The following is a 14,793-nucleotide window of genomic DNA, read 5'->3' on the forward strand; positions in this document are numbered from 1 at the left end:
AAGAGAATTCTCTAATCAAGTGAACGCTAAGAAATACGTCAAGTGTTAGTTGGATTCACTATTTATTATTTCGTTTGTTAATTCGTTTGACACAGATTTATTGAATTCCAACTGTGTCCTGTGGACCCTGAGAGAGCAAGAATAAGAATTAACAAGCTCAGAACCTTTCTGGGTTGTATAAAGACTGCTTGCAGAGAATTAGGTCTCGGGTCCGTGGGACTCAGTTCTTTGAAGTCACTGCAATGCTTTTTTTAGTGGAGGGACACACTTTGTTTGAAGGGATCCTATGCCTGCATCGAATGACATCACAGCTTTCTTAAGCAGCCGTAAAGACATCTAAAGCAAGGGCAAATCACATTAATGAGCTTTTTGTGGTGTCAAGAATGAAAATGAGGGCCTGGTGTTTTTCACCACGCCTCACCGCCGGGGTATATAAAGAAGGTTCGGAGCCTGGGGAATCCATCACACAGAGGAAACACATTCCCCTGCTCCCTGAGCCCTCCACTGCGGACACCATGCACTGCAACACCTTCTCCGGGGCCGTCTTCCCAGGGTGCTACTGGGGCAGCTGCGGCTACCCCCTGGGGTACAGCGTGGGCTGTGGCTACGGCAGCACCTACTCCCCCGTGGGCTACGGCTTCGGTTATGGCTACAACGGCTGTGGGGCCTTCGGCTTCAGAAGATACTGGCCATTTGATCTCTACTGATTTGCTGAAATTTGCCGAGGCGCTGAATCTTCTCTCCCAAGGCTGAGAGGCACCCCTCCGCGTCCCTCCCCCTACCTCTGTCTTCAGTCCTCCTTTGCCGCTCAACCTCCCAGGCGCTGCTTCTCGGGCCTAGCCCTGGAGTCCGGAGGGAAGAACAGGAAGGAGCCGATGACGCCTCCAGCTGCCTTCCCTGCATGATGTTCTTTGAGACATTTTCAGAAACTTGATACCCAAACATGTATTTCTTCTGACTTTTTCAGCACGCTCACAACTCTTGATAAAGTTGTGGGTGTGGGTGTGGAATTCTCAATAAACTTGTCTCAACCAGCATACCACTCACACCTGAGCCTAGTTTCCTTTCTTGGTGTGTGCACGTTTTCTGTTACACCGAGTGGGGGAGGGAAGTGGATTTATCTTTCTCCCGTGGGCTTGAGAAGCAGTGAGAAAGCGAATAATCCTTGATCTGGGTGTGATAAACAGTCCGAAGGGGCTGCTTGTGAGGAAAAGAAAAAAGCTTGTCTTAACCTTCATTTAACTCTGACATCCACCTGCAATCTCTGAGCCAACAATGTACCATTCAGTGCTTGGGGTCTGTCATCTCCCGACTCCTGCCCCTCCTCAAGGAAACCCAACATGGTGGTGGTGGGGGCATGGGGTGGTAGGGTGGTGGGAGGTGGGGAGGGTGGAGGGGTGGGTGGAGGGATTTTCCACTTATGTCCGTATGAGTGCAAATGAAACCCACTCTGTTCCCTCTCCCAGGGACAAAAAAAAAAAAAAAAAAAAAAAAAAAAAGTAGCATAAAATACCTATTAAAAGATTCTGAGGCCTCATGTAATAGAATACCTATAGGTTTATTTTAGGAGTCTGAGAGTCTTTTAGGGGAAGGAATAGTTCTCTCATAGCAAAATATCTATGGTGTTTATTTTACAGCTTGGAAACTCCAGGTTAGAAACAGTGATGGAAAGCTTCTTAATCTTTGTACAGTCAATAGCAGGTAGTGAGTTTTACTCTTTAAAGATATGAGTGACTTCATAAACATGGGGGGGAAAAGTAACTCTAAAGAAGTGTTTCTGAAGATATATCAGCCTTCTTTTGTGTTCCTTTAGAGAAAAGAGCATTATTTCTTTTATAAGCCAAGTCAAAAGTCTCAATCCTCCTGTTGAAAGCATTTTATGTATAGTACAAATATTCTTGGTGACAGCAGGCTTTGCTTAACACTGCTCTTTTCTTGAGTATCTGCACATATTGCCTATGATTCACCTTGTAGCTGAAAACATAAAGGCTATTTGGAGAAATTATTTGAAAGAGAATATTTTCTCCACCATATTTCATCCAACAGATATCTTTTTAACAAAATTCAAAAAGACATCTTGTTCAAGGATTTACCTAGTGGATTCTTTCCCAGTACACCATTGTGATAGTCAATACAATTTCCAGTTTGAAACTTTCTAGGAGCTGCGTATTAATTCATACTGGGAATTGAAATTTAAACATTCATGTTAGAATAGAATAGAAAAAGAAAAGAGGGATTTCTCAGGAATCAGAGGGTCAGATAGAAGCTGGATGTCTATTCCACTGTTCTAGAATGATGACTAAGTTACATAAAATTTGTGCTTGAAGAGACCTCAGAGAGCTATCTCACCCAGTGTTTCTGAAAATGTGGTATGTGGGAGAATCACCTGGGGAGTTGTCTGGGAGGATAAGTTATTATGACTCACCTACAGGAGTTCTGATGTGGTACATCTGAGGTGTGATCTAGAAACCCATTTTTTTTTTCAACTTAATTGAGGTATAATTGACGAATAAAAATTGTATAGATTTAAGGGGTACAGCAGAACGTTTTGAAGTGTGTATACATTGTGCAATGATTACCACAGTCAAGCTAATTAACATATTATTCACCTCATATACTTCTTATGATTCTTATTTCAGGTATATGAAAGGGTGTTCAACATTGGCAGCCATTATGGAAATACAAACCAAAGCACAGTGAGTTAACATCTTACGTGTGTTAGAATGGCTATTATCAAAAAGATAAGAGATATGTTTGGTAAGGATGTAGAGAAAAGAGAACCCTTATACACTGTTGGTGAGAATAGAAATTGGCTCACTATGGAAAACAATATGGAAATTTCTCAGAAAAATTAAAAGTAGATCTACCAGATGATCCAGCAATCCCTCTTCTGGGTATACACCCATAGAAAATGAAATCGTTATCTCAAAGAGATATCTATATTCCCATTTCATTGCAGCATGATCCATAGTAGGTAAGATATGAAAACAGTATCCCTTCATGGAGAGGTGAATGGATAAAGAAAATGTGGTATATATACAATGGTATATTATTCAGCCTTAAAAAAGAAGGAAATCTTGCCATTTGCAACAACGTGGATGAGCCAGAAATCTAAAGATTCTAGGAGTACCCCAGGGATTCTAGCTCAGGTGGTCTGAGGACCACACCATAAGAAGCATTGTTTTAGGCCATTACTTACACACACACACACACACACACACACACACACACACACACACACTCACACTCTCTCTCTCGCATTTATCATCTATCAATCTATCTACCCATCCTCAGGTAAATAATTCTTAATAAAAGAAAAACATTTACATCACAAGCTAACAAAGAAAGGGAAAAATCTTATATATCCAAAGATATATGAGATATGCATTGAAGTACATCTGTGCTTGGTACCTTTCAATCGCAGTACTGGGGTATGGTGCCATACTCTGCCTAAAGGAAAAAATGTATTATTGGATAATTTTATAAATTCATATTTTCCTAAGTAATATGAAAATGTCCTACATCTCTTATTCAGCAATTTTTATATCCTATATTCAGCAATTTTTAACTGCAATTCACTTCTATCACCTATGGTTTTAAAAAATGTTTGTACTGGGGCATCTGAGTGACTCAGTCGGTTGAGCACCTGGCTTTGGCTCTGGTCATGATCTCACAGTTCATGAGTTCAAACCCTGCTCCAGGCTCCTCACTTTCTCTCCATTTCTCTCTCTGCATGTCATGAGATTCACTCTTTCTCTCTCTCTCTCTCTGCCTTTCATTCACTAGCACCCCCCATCGCCCACCCCCCCCAAAAAACAAAAATGCTTATGCTCAGTCCTCCCTCTCCACCATCCTTTAGATGGGAAAATCTTCTCCAGGGTCTGGGAATTTAAACAAATACCCCTAAGTGATTTACCTTTGTGCCACCAATTTGGAACAATTAGAGGGTCCTTTATTATGGCTTTTTATTTCCCATTTCCTTGTCAGCTTCTTCTATTTGTCATTGATATTTATGTAGGATTCATAAAAATAAAAACTGAATAAATACATTTTACAGATAAAGTGAAAAGAGTAGGAAGATGCTACACCCCAGCTCAGCTGTGGTCTGTAGGGGGTATAGTTAGGTATTTGTTTCTAACTGTACATCAGTTTTAGTATTGAGCTGAGCCAAGTTTAGTGCCCTGCACATAGTAGAAACTCAATAAATGTGACTGGATTATCCTACAAATTTCTTCAATGAACATGAAAAATATGTTAAATATCCATTTGCTAACATCTTGTAATTATTCTTTAATTCATAGCCATTTGTGGATGGGAAAGCTGATGATTGTGCATTTGACGCCCCAGGTCACACATGAAGAAAAGTATTCTTTTTCTTTCCTACCTTCTCATTAATCCTTTATTGCTCCCCATTATCTGAAAACTAAGTTATGTATATTTAAGATTTCCCTGCTGAATAGAGCCTGTAGATCTGAGAAAGGTGATTTGAATATTAAAGGCATCTTATCTACAGAAGAACCTTTCAGAGAAAGACGAGAGAGACTGAGAGAGAAATATTTTTCTTCACATTTTAAGATGGTTCAGAGTAATTCTTCCCAGAAGAAAGGGATGGCTAGAAGACATTTTGAAGTATTCCTTGAATTATGAGTCTGCGACTAAGCGTTAAGTGTTGCCAAAATTATATGGCATCACGCTCACCGGAATGCAGAGGGCAGTGCTATTTCTACTCTGCTTACCATTTTCTTAATGTCTTGTTTCCATAGCCACCCGATCTCCATTAAGGAAGGATGTCAAATGCTGCAAGTTTCTTTAACATTTTATTTTTTAGCATTTTCACATTCTATGTATCAAAAATATATTCTCAGGTCTCTCACTCACTCCCACCCCCAGGTTTCAGGCTTCCTGTCTACTCTCCTAAGTCCTCTGCTCTAATCGTTAGGCTCTCAGTTCTTTGATTATTCAGAAGTAACGATTCATTAGTTGTAGCTAAATATACGAATGATAATTTGTATTTACCCATTTGGTTCACAGGAGAGGTTTAAAGCCCCAAAGGATTTTCTGAGGCTAACTTTGATAGATGTTATCTATCACTGTTATGTGATATCGTCTTCAACCTTTCCCAAATATTCTCTAAAGACTATTTTGAAGGCATCTAATGTCTGCCCTCATCACCTGGTTGGTAGGAAAATGCTCTCCAAATGTTACTCCTTATGTGACCACAATATTTGATTACACTATCCAATAAAAGTGTTGGCCATGAAGTTATGACAATCAGGAACGTGAAGATGGCGAAGTCATAGTGAGTCTGGTGTACGTAGGAGGTCCTGTACAATATTTATATTGTTCTTGAGTGTGAGAAATGACCCAATGATTCTCCTTCTTTCCAATTTTTCTTTTGTCTGCGTTTTCTTTGTCTTTTGTTCTATATCTTTGTCCTTGAGTTTTTCATTTCCTAGAGAATTGCAGGATTCTCTTCTATTTCCATAGATCATATTAAGGCAGGGCTAATTCCTAAGCAGATTTATGAGCAGTGTCTCAGAAAAAGGAGAGTTCGCGAGAAGCCCCTTCTTAGTACGGAGAAATCTTACAGTCAAAATAAGTCATCACTTTCAGAGATCCACACTGGCCCTGCCTTCCAGACGGCCCCATAAAGGTCTTTCAGTCACTGTGGGTGCATAAGGAAGACTATCAAATATGTTACAAGTCAAGAGTTCTTTACTTACTGAAGATACAAAGGGAATGTAACTATAAAACACTGAAGCATAAATGGATGACACTGGTATTTGATAAATTATTTTAAAGTGACAATTTTTTTTCTCATCCAAAGAAAGTTTTGCCTGCTCTTTTGCTCAAAGCTTCGGGCACAAAAGCAAAACAGAAACTGGCAATCCTTCATACTCACATGGATGTGATTTTTAATTTCCCATAATTCTCCTCCAGCTAAAGGGTGGTCTTTCTCAGAGCCATCTAAAACGTGACAGCTGCTTCCCAGCAGACATCACAGTGTCACGGTTCAACTCATGGTTTTCTGATGACAAATGTGCAAGTAAATCATATTTAAAACCAACCAACCAACCAACCAACCAACCAACCAACCAACCATCCAACCTTGTGTGCTCTAGAATAGCATAACTACTTTTGAGCTAAATGTATGGTAAACATATTTTTCATCTCATTGATCTCTTATAACACTGAAAACTTTTAAAGTGGGTTTATTTGAGATTTCAAGTGAGGCCAACATTTTGAATATATTCTAATATGATTTTTCTGTCATTTCTATGATAAAAATAATTAGCAAAGAGAACTGATATTTAATATGCTTTTGGGCTTGTAGTAAGTCATTATGTCTCTTCACAACATCAGGAGGTTGGTTTTATTCCAGGTTCTATTTTCCTCATGAAGAAGCTGGAATTCAGAAAGTTCAAATGATGTGTTAATGTCTCAAGGCTGGAGAGAGACAGAGCATGGTTATAATTGGGCGTATTTGATGTCAAGGCCTTGCTGCCTGCCTCCTCCTAACCAGAGTTGACTCCAATTTTATCCTGTGGAACTGTGTGCTCCATGAAGGGAACTTAACTGTTCACCACTGTGTTCCCAAAATAAAGCACAGCATTTGACTCATACTGAGTCTCTAATAAATAGATGTTATTTTTTTCAAATTAAACTAAAGAATCCCTAATCGTGGCAATATTATCCTTTGAAAGTCATTTGTTCAAATCTGAAAATGGTACTATTTGTGAATGTGTGTGTGTGTGTGTGTGTGTGTGTGTGCGCGCGCGACATCCAAGAGAGATGTCATAAGTATGTGGACTCTGAGCCCAGAAAACCACTCCTGACATGCAGGAGAGGCCTGCGGAAGGGTCAGGGTCTACTGAGGGGAGGAAGAGATAACGTCATGTAGCAATTTCACTTCCCCCGGCTCTGTCCGTGACATTCATTCAATGTATCTCTTGGAGTTTTAGAGAAATCAAATATAAAGTATTTTTCAGTGAAATTCTTTTTTATACCTTTGTTAATTTTGAGAGAGAGAGAGAGAGAGAGAGAGAGAGTGAGAGAGTGCAAGCACGAGAAGGGAATGGGCAGACAGGGACAGGGAGAGAGGGAGAGAGACAGAATCCCAAGCAGGCTCCATACTGTCGGTGCAGAGACCAACATGGAGCTCAAACTTAGGAACTCACGAACCTGAGATCAGGACCTGAGCCAAAATCAAGAGTCGGACGCCTGAGTGACTGAGCCCCCCAGGCTCCCCTCAGTACAATTCTTCATAAATGTAAAAATGATTTGATGTTCCATCTTAGAATGAGGGGATGTGAGTGAGCTATTCAAAGTTGCACGGTCCAGGCAGAGAAGGCCAGTTAAGAAAGCAGGAAAGGGAAGGAAAAGAGGCGTAGTCATCTGACAAAGATTTTCTCCTTGGCCAAACTAGTCAGGCTCCTCTGAACCCTCTTCTCAACGAGGCTCTGACTTTTAGTCTTCCATGCTTGTCCCTACGCTGTCAGATTCTAGTAAGAAACCTGCTATGTCGGTTAAGCCACCACCCCCTACTCTCAATATCTGATCATCCTCGTATCGGTCTCCTCATCCTCCACCATCTCTTAGGGGCCATCCTATCACCCTGGCCTGCCTTCAGCAAGAATCCTGTTAGATTGGTTTAGGCTGAAACCAATCCCCTTCCTTCTGACCCCCTGATACTTCCTTTCAGTAATTTTCCATCCACTGACTCCCACCCTGTTCCTTGGCTATAAATGCCCACTTTTTCCTTGTATCTGGAATTGAACCTAGCCTCGCTCCACTATTACAAAATCCATACTACTCCACTGTAGTCACTCCTCTTGAATAAAGTCAGACTTCCAATCTTTAACAGGTGTCATGAATAGTTTTTTAAAACATGTCTCAGTTCTCCGTGTTCTTTATATGCTTTCAAATTTTGCTTTGGTAATTTATAACATCAAGAGGAACTTATTTTGTTACCTGAGTGCTATGCTATACTCTTCCTGGTCCATAAGGCTTAATTTATCTGTACTATTTTATATATACACAAACTCTTACTGTAATCCCTGTCCTACTGCGTCCACTCAACATTTTATAATTATGGCATTTAGCTGTATATATTTATGTTGATTGTAGGTTTATTTGTCTTCTCTTTGCTTCTAATTTGAAAGGTTTGTGAGATCTGCAAGCTGTTTAATATCTATACCTCAAATGCTGGTATAGAGTTTTATGAAGCATGAGGACATTCAGTAAATTCCTGTGGACTACAAATATAGTTTGGTGTTGCAGCCAGCATATTTTTTGTTGTTGAAAAGTCTGGTAATTGGAGGTGTAAATCTGGAGTCTGGTCTAGCCCAAGACTTTGAAGACACAGCAGTAACTTCTCTTTACAGGGACAAAACCCATAAAGAAGAATCCCTTTTTGGCAGTTAGTCAAGCTCAAACTTCTTTCAAAAATAATGAGGATCTCTTCTTTTTTTCAATGAGATCTAGGATTAATGGGAATGTTAATTCCCCTGATTTAAATAATGAGGGAGGTACCTTCTTCATCATAGCCTTCCACTTCGGTTATACAAGTCACATAGGAGGAAGGATCCCTTTACGTGTTGTAGCCATCAACCTTGCTGCCTGATCAAATCCTTATCTTCTGGACAATGAATGGTGACTTCCTCCCTGACAACTTCAACCGGAGGGCTCCTGGTGAAGTTGTGGGTATTGTCTGGGCCACAGTCTTGACTGTGTACATGGTAGCACCTTCTTACCTGTGGACTATGGCTTGGATTATGGCTCTAGACGTTACTGACCACTTGGTTATATTAGGCAACAGGAGTCTACTGGCTGACTGGCATGTCTGAGACCATGGAACTTCTGGGACATTTTGTTCTTTTGTTCCAGTCTGATTCCATCTTTCTTTGGGTCCCAAGATGCTGCTTGACCAAATGCAGTTTCTGCAATTCACTGGATCAGGTTCACTCCAAGACACATCGCCTTTACGTCTTTGAACTTTTCCAGAAGTGAATCATTTAGGTTTGTGATTCTTATTTGAAGTATGTCCTGCCCTAGCACATTTGCCAGTAGTTCTTCATCTTGAGGGCACTTCTGTTTTCTTAAAAACTTAGCTGAGTCCACAGAGGACATGTGGTTTAAATATGTGTTTTTGGTTTAAGTATATTTATGGTAGTCACATTTTCAGTTACATTGCACAAAAAAACAGTGTTTTAAATTCAGTAAAATGAAGATTGATTTTACATTTTATCAGGAGATATTAGCTCTAATGTCTGGGCTAATTCAAGTAGGGACTTGGTGATGTCCAGGTTAATTTGGTTTACATCTTAATATCCAAAGTCCAGTAATAAAATCAAACCGATTTAGTTTGGATCCCAAATAACACAAAATGACTATCTACATTGAAGAATACATCACATACCAGCTCGATTTTAAATTAGTTTAAAAAATTAAATATATTAACATGTGTGGTTATGAACATATATTTCTCTGTCATACTATTTACTTTTATCTCATCTCTAGGACATGTTTCTCAATGTGTGGTTTCTGAACCAGCAGCATTGGCATTAACTGGGAACATTTTAGAAACACAAACTCTCAAGCCTTCTGTCTCTTTTCCTTCAAGATCTATAGACTCAGCACAATGCGTTTTAACAAGCCATTTAAGAGATTCTGATGCATGCCACATTGGGGAAATACTTGCTCTAGAACTTTAACTGCATTGGTTTGCCAAGTTAACATAGAGTAATTTTAGTTAACCATTTTTAAGAGTTAGATTTGGAATATACAAAAGAAAACAATGATTTTACCATACATATACATTTTACCTTATGATTTTACTGTATATTCATGTACATTGTCTTCTTAGAGCTTCCCAAAACCTCAAAAGTTAGGAAACGTTATCTACTCCCCACTAGGCTATTTATGGCTTTGGATATGGATAGGGTGGCTTCTGGCTTCTTGACTACAAAAGATAATGGACATTTGACCTCTATTAATCAATTTCTGATCATGTGAACTATGTCATCCTCTGCGTCCTCAGGAACTGAACCTGAAGCGATGTTTTATGGACAGCTTTCTAGAGGCTAAAATGTGAACTTCACGACCGTGCAAAGTAGAGTGATCATGAACTTCGTGGACTGAACTTTAACTGAAGTCTTAATATTTCCTGATAGAATGCTGCACCTTATTTTACATTCCCTCAGAGTATTTGATTTTCATTTTTCCCACTAAATTTTTGTTTCCTTAGTTTAATTGACTTCCTTATTCTAATAAATATACTTAACTTAGCCTATAAATGTGATTTTCAATTTTGTTCTTTTCTCTTGACTCTTTCTTTGTGGATGTGTTTTCCAACTACATTTTGCAATGAACACATTATTTTGCTGTTCTAAGCATTCCCTCTACTAAGGGGGTATTGACTTGGGGAAAAAGTAGACACTCCATGGTGAGTTTGTATAGAATCCTCTTGCCTTCCTCTTATTCATATTATACTCCCAAGTAAGAAATCTGTGGATTAAAATTAGCCCCTACCTTTCTAATCTCTAGTGTATTGTGTTCCTCAGTAAGGATTTGTAGTCTTTAAAGAATGCTCTTCAGTTTCCTGTTGTCTTTTATTCTGGCTCAGTGCTTACAATGTCAACTAGGAGAATCAATAGACAGAAACCATCTTGAAATTTATATCCTTTTTATGTCCATCATTTTCTGTCCTCAGTTTGCTTTTTAGTTAGGTGGCTGATTTCCTGAGTCTGTTATATGAGTTTAATGGTTAAAACATTGCTAACAAAAGGACAAAATTATGAATGAAAGTAAATTCCAATGATGTTAAGGCAGTATTTGTCTCACGCAACAGGCTAAGAAAAGGTTATTCTCTTGAGCGTTCTCAATTGACTGCATGAAGGAAGATGAGAAATACATTTTAAACTCCTTTAAATACAAAAGGTCAAGAAAGGTGAACTTTATTACAGCAAATTCTATTTCATATTCTGGTTTATTTCTGAATCACCAAAGTTGACCTCTTTAAAAATGGATGTGGAAGACAACTGGCAGAAAAATTCACGGCTTTAGGGGATCAAACCCGAGCAAAACTAAATCCCCAGAATAATACTTGCATCCCTCTGGGTCCCAAACATTGTGCACTCACGGTCTTGCATTGAATTAGCTATTGATGCTAAATAATCTTTTAAAAACAATTTATCATCGTTAGTATTAAATATCACTTTAAGAATACTTTCATAATTACCTTTATAATGAGTTTCTATTTCTTATAATCCCCTGCAATACCAGCCTATGTGGCAACATCAAAGCAAAATCTAGTATGAGGCATTTGCGTAAGTAGTAAAAACAATGTAATATAGATTTAAAGCTCTATGAAAAATGTAACTTTATCTAACAATAAAATCTAGAACATCTAAGTGAAAAGAAGATTTTTATGCTTTTAGGGAAATTCTCTATCAAGCTAGATTTTAAGGTCTTTTTAAAAATTAAAATCAGCAGATAGTAAAATTGTGTACATGTTTTAAAACATGCATAAACCTGTGTAATCATCAGGACAATCGGGATATAGAATGTTCTATCACCTCAAAAAATTCTGTCATGCTGAAGTGGTTTTAATCACACTCTCTTCCCTAGTTCTTGACAACCATTGATCTATTCCCTGTCACTATAGTTTTGTCTTTTTGTCAAGGTCATATACAGGCAATTATACAGCATATAACCTTTGAAACAAACTTCTTTAGGCAAGTCCTATATGGGGTTTTCTAAACTCCTTGCATCTGTCTTTGGCTAAGAATTGGCAAAGATCAGAATTCGTTTCAGAATTTGGGGTAAGCCTGAACTTCAGGTTGACTGTCCAGCCACTGAACGAGAAGAAATTTGGGGATAGAGAACCTGGCAGCTTCTGTAAGCCTGTTACCAACTTTGACAGACATGTAACATACACGAAATTTATTTTACAATAACCTGGATTCTGTGGTTTTCGAATCTGAGCACGAGTACACATTCTAGCCAGGCTGTTAAAGGATGCACACTTCGGAGCTCTGCCTCCATAGATTCTGGTTCAGTAGTCCGGAGGTGCAGTCTATTTATCTGCGTGTTTAACCAGCATCAAAAGATTATGAAGCAGATTTTGTCAGAATTACCTTTTAAGAAACACTAATCTAGATAAAGGGATCGACACGTTCACCACATTTTTTTCAGGGGCACCAAATTAAGCGTTACTGCCAACCCTTGAAGTGAAGGAATGGATTTCAAAGGCGACCCAAAGAAAGTGAAGCGCAAACAGGAAAGTTGGCCATGAAGGCGCCAGAGCAGGGCAGTGCCAGGGAGAGAGGGAGAAATCTTGGCTCAGGAAATTACTACGGAAACCAAACAAGTCATATACCAGGAATGAATCAGCAGTGAAATGTGTAATTAAAAAAGAACCTGATACGAGTGTGAGTTAATAGAAGCAGGACGTGTAGGAGGTGCTAATGAATCCTTCTGCAATATGGCTCGATCCAGACCCGTATTGGAATACTGATCCTGTTTTATCTTCTGAATGTCATTAAGAATGTAGGAAATTGAGGAAGAATCTGGAGAAAAGCATTGCAAATTACAAAAGGGAAAGGAATTGAGCCCCATAGGAAAGATGAGAAGACTATGGGTTGCAATTTGCTTTCATAAAAAAGTAAATAGTATTCTGTTTTTTAATGAATAATTGCTCATTGCAAACCATACGGAAAAAAAAAGAACATAAACATCGTCCATTAATTAGGAGTGACTAATATTATCTCCTCAGTGACTGGAAACAAAATAATTTTTTAAATATCTTTTATAGTGTTATTATTTTGAACACTGTCCCATGTAATTAAAAATTATTTGAAAACATAATTTCAAAATGACTGCATATTTCTCTACATAGATACAGCATATTTAATTTATTTAATCTCAGTTTACATATATTGGGTCTTTTCAAACACTCACTGCTTGCAATAGTGTTTTAATCAATATCACTAAGTAATCATTATTCCCATTATAATTATTTCATTTAGACTCCAATTACAGCCAACACACTATATCAAAGATCAGAAATATTTTTAGGGTTCAGGACACATGTTATTGTCTACTGCTAGGCTGTTGCAGTGAAAATAAATTCCTTATTCCTTACTATGTCCTATAGGACCCTGAAGAGAACTTTCCTGAAGCCCCTAATTCAATTCCTCTGTTTATAGGATTTACCGCTCGTTAAAATTATCTTCTATAATTATTCGTTAACTATAAACATGATCAAAGTATTCCATGGATGTTTCAAAAGAAACTTGTACAAAAAAACAGGTAGCAAAAATGTAGCTTTATGTAGGATCTCCCCTTCCTACCTTCTATTTCTTCTACCGGGCGACAACCATCTTCAGACACCTGAGACACCTTTTTTCCACACTTAGTCATGTCTACCTAATAATTTTATTCTGCATTTTTTGTTTTCTCAGTTTTACACGTGATTTATTAGCTTCCTATTATTTCTAATATGAAATAATTCTCCAGTCTCTGATCTGGACTGCCACCCTCTGGGTGAGCCGCGCGTAACTCAAATTCTCTTACTCCCTCCCCAGCCCTTTCACATCACTCATTGCCTGGATTTGCATTTAGATCTCTGGGGTCTGGCAGAATATATCCTGGAGCAGTTTTCCGGGCAGGTGGGTCTTTAGGTAAGCTTTCTGAGATCCTGAATGTCTGAAAATATTTTATTTTATTGTTTTTTTTTTTAAGTTTATTTATTTTTGAGAGAGAGGGAAAGAGAGAGAGAGAGCACGCAAGCAGGGAAGGGGCAGAGAGAGGCATGGGGACCCACGATCTGAAGTAGGCTTTGCACTGACAGCACAGAGCCCGACGTGGGGCTCAAACTCACAAACTGGAGGCCATAACCTGAGCTGAAGTTGGATACCTAACCCACTGAGCCACCCACGTGCCCCTGAAAATATTTTATTTTACTGTGATAGTTGGTTTGCAAATGGACCGGTTTGCTAGGTTAGAAATAGTTTTCTTCCAATTTACTGAAAACATTGCTTCAATTTTATCCTGGTTTTCAATTTTGCTTTTGAGGTATCTAAATGTGCCACTTCGGCATATTGATTATTTTAAATAAAAGATAAGAAGCAACTTGTGCCATTTCAGATCCTCTGTCTACCTGAAAGCAGGAAATAAATGTCCCATGTGAAAGGCATGCTCCCTACACCAGGAGGTAAAGAGATATCCTTATCGCTAAATATAGGAAATTTAAAGCTGAGAAAGCTGTATAAACAACGTTTGTTACTTTTTACTAATTTACTACCCCAGAATTCCTTACCTATTGAAGGTCCCAAAATCAAGTTTTCTTTGTCCTGGCAAGTCCTCACAGATTTATTGTCATATTGTCTAGAAAGTTTTATACTGCCTGCCTTGGTCATTTCTTTGAATCTCAACTTCGTTATTGGGCTTCTGTGTGCGCGTAATTAAACTTCGGTGCTTTTCTACTGTTAATCTGTCTCCTGTCAAGTTAATTCTTCATCCAGCTAGAAGAAACTTGGACACAGGAAAATTTCTCCCTTTCCTTCTTCCCTCCCCTCTGTGAAAGCTTTCAAGATTCTCTTCTTATAGGCACTGGCCTGGAAATAATTTTTAAGATACATTTTACTACCAGGTAGATCACGAAGGACAGATTCCTGTGACTTTTGTTCTTCTAGAATATCACATTTATGAATGTATTTGTGTTTGTTTTTACATGCTGGGTTTCTTTTGATATTCAATCTTTCTCCTTCCTTCCTTCCTTCCTTCCTTCCT

General features: G+C 38.6%; 1 protein-coding gene across 1 annotated transcript; it reads left to right on the forward strand.

The window, feature by feature from the left end:
* The first annotated feature begins 450 nt into the window (after positions 1 to 450).
* Positions 451 to 1,046, forward strand: KRTAP8-1 (keratin associated protein 8-1). The gene has a single exon (XM_040483605.1). It carries the CDS (start codon positions 516 to 518, stop codon positions 705 to 707), a length of 192 nt encoding a protein of 63 aa, XP_040339539.1. The 5' UTR covers positions 451 to 515; the 3' UTR covers positions 708 to 1,046.
* Positions 1,047 to 14,793: the final 13,747 nt, after the last annotated feature.

The sequence above is a fragment of the Herpailurus yagouaroundi genome, unplaced genomic scaffold, assembly GCF_014898765.1.
Source record: "Herpailurus yagouaroundi ecotype Mexico unplaced genomic scaffold, PumYag 162, whole genome shotgun sequence".
NCBI lineage: Eukaryota > Metazoa > Chordata > Mammalia > Carnivora > Felidae > Herpailurus > Herpailurus yagouaroundi.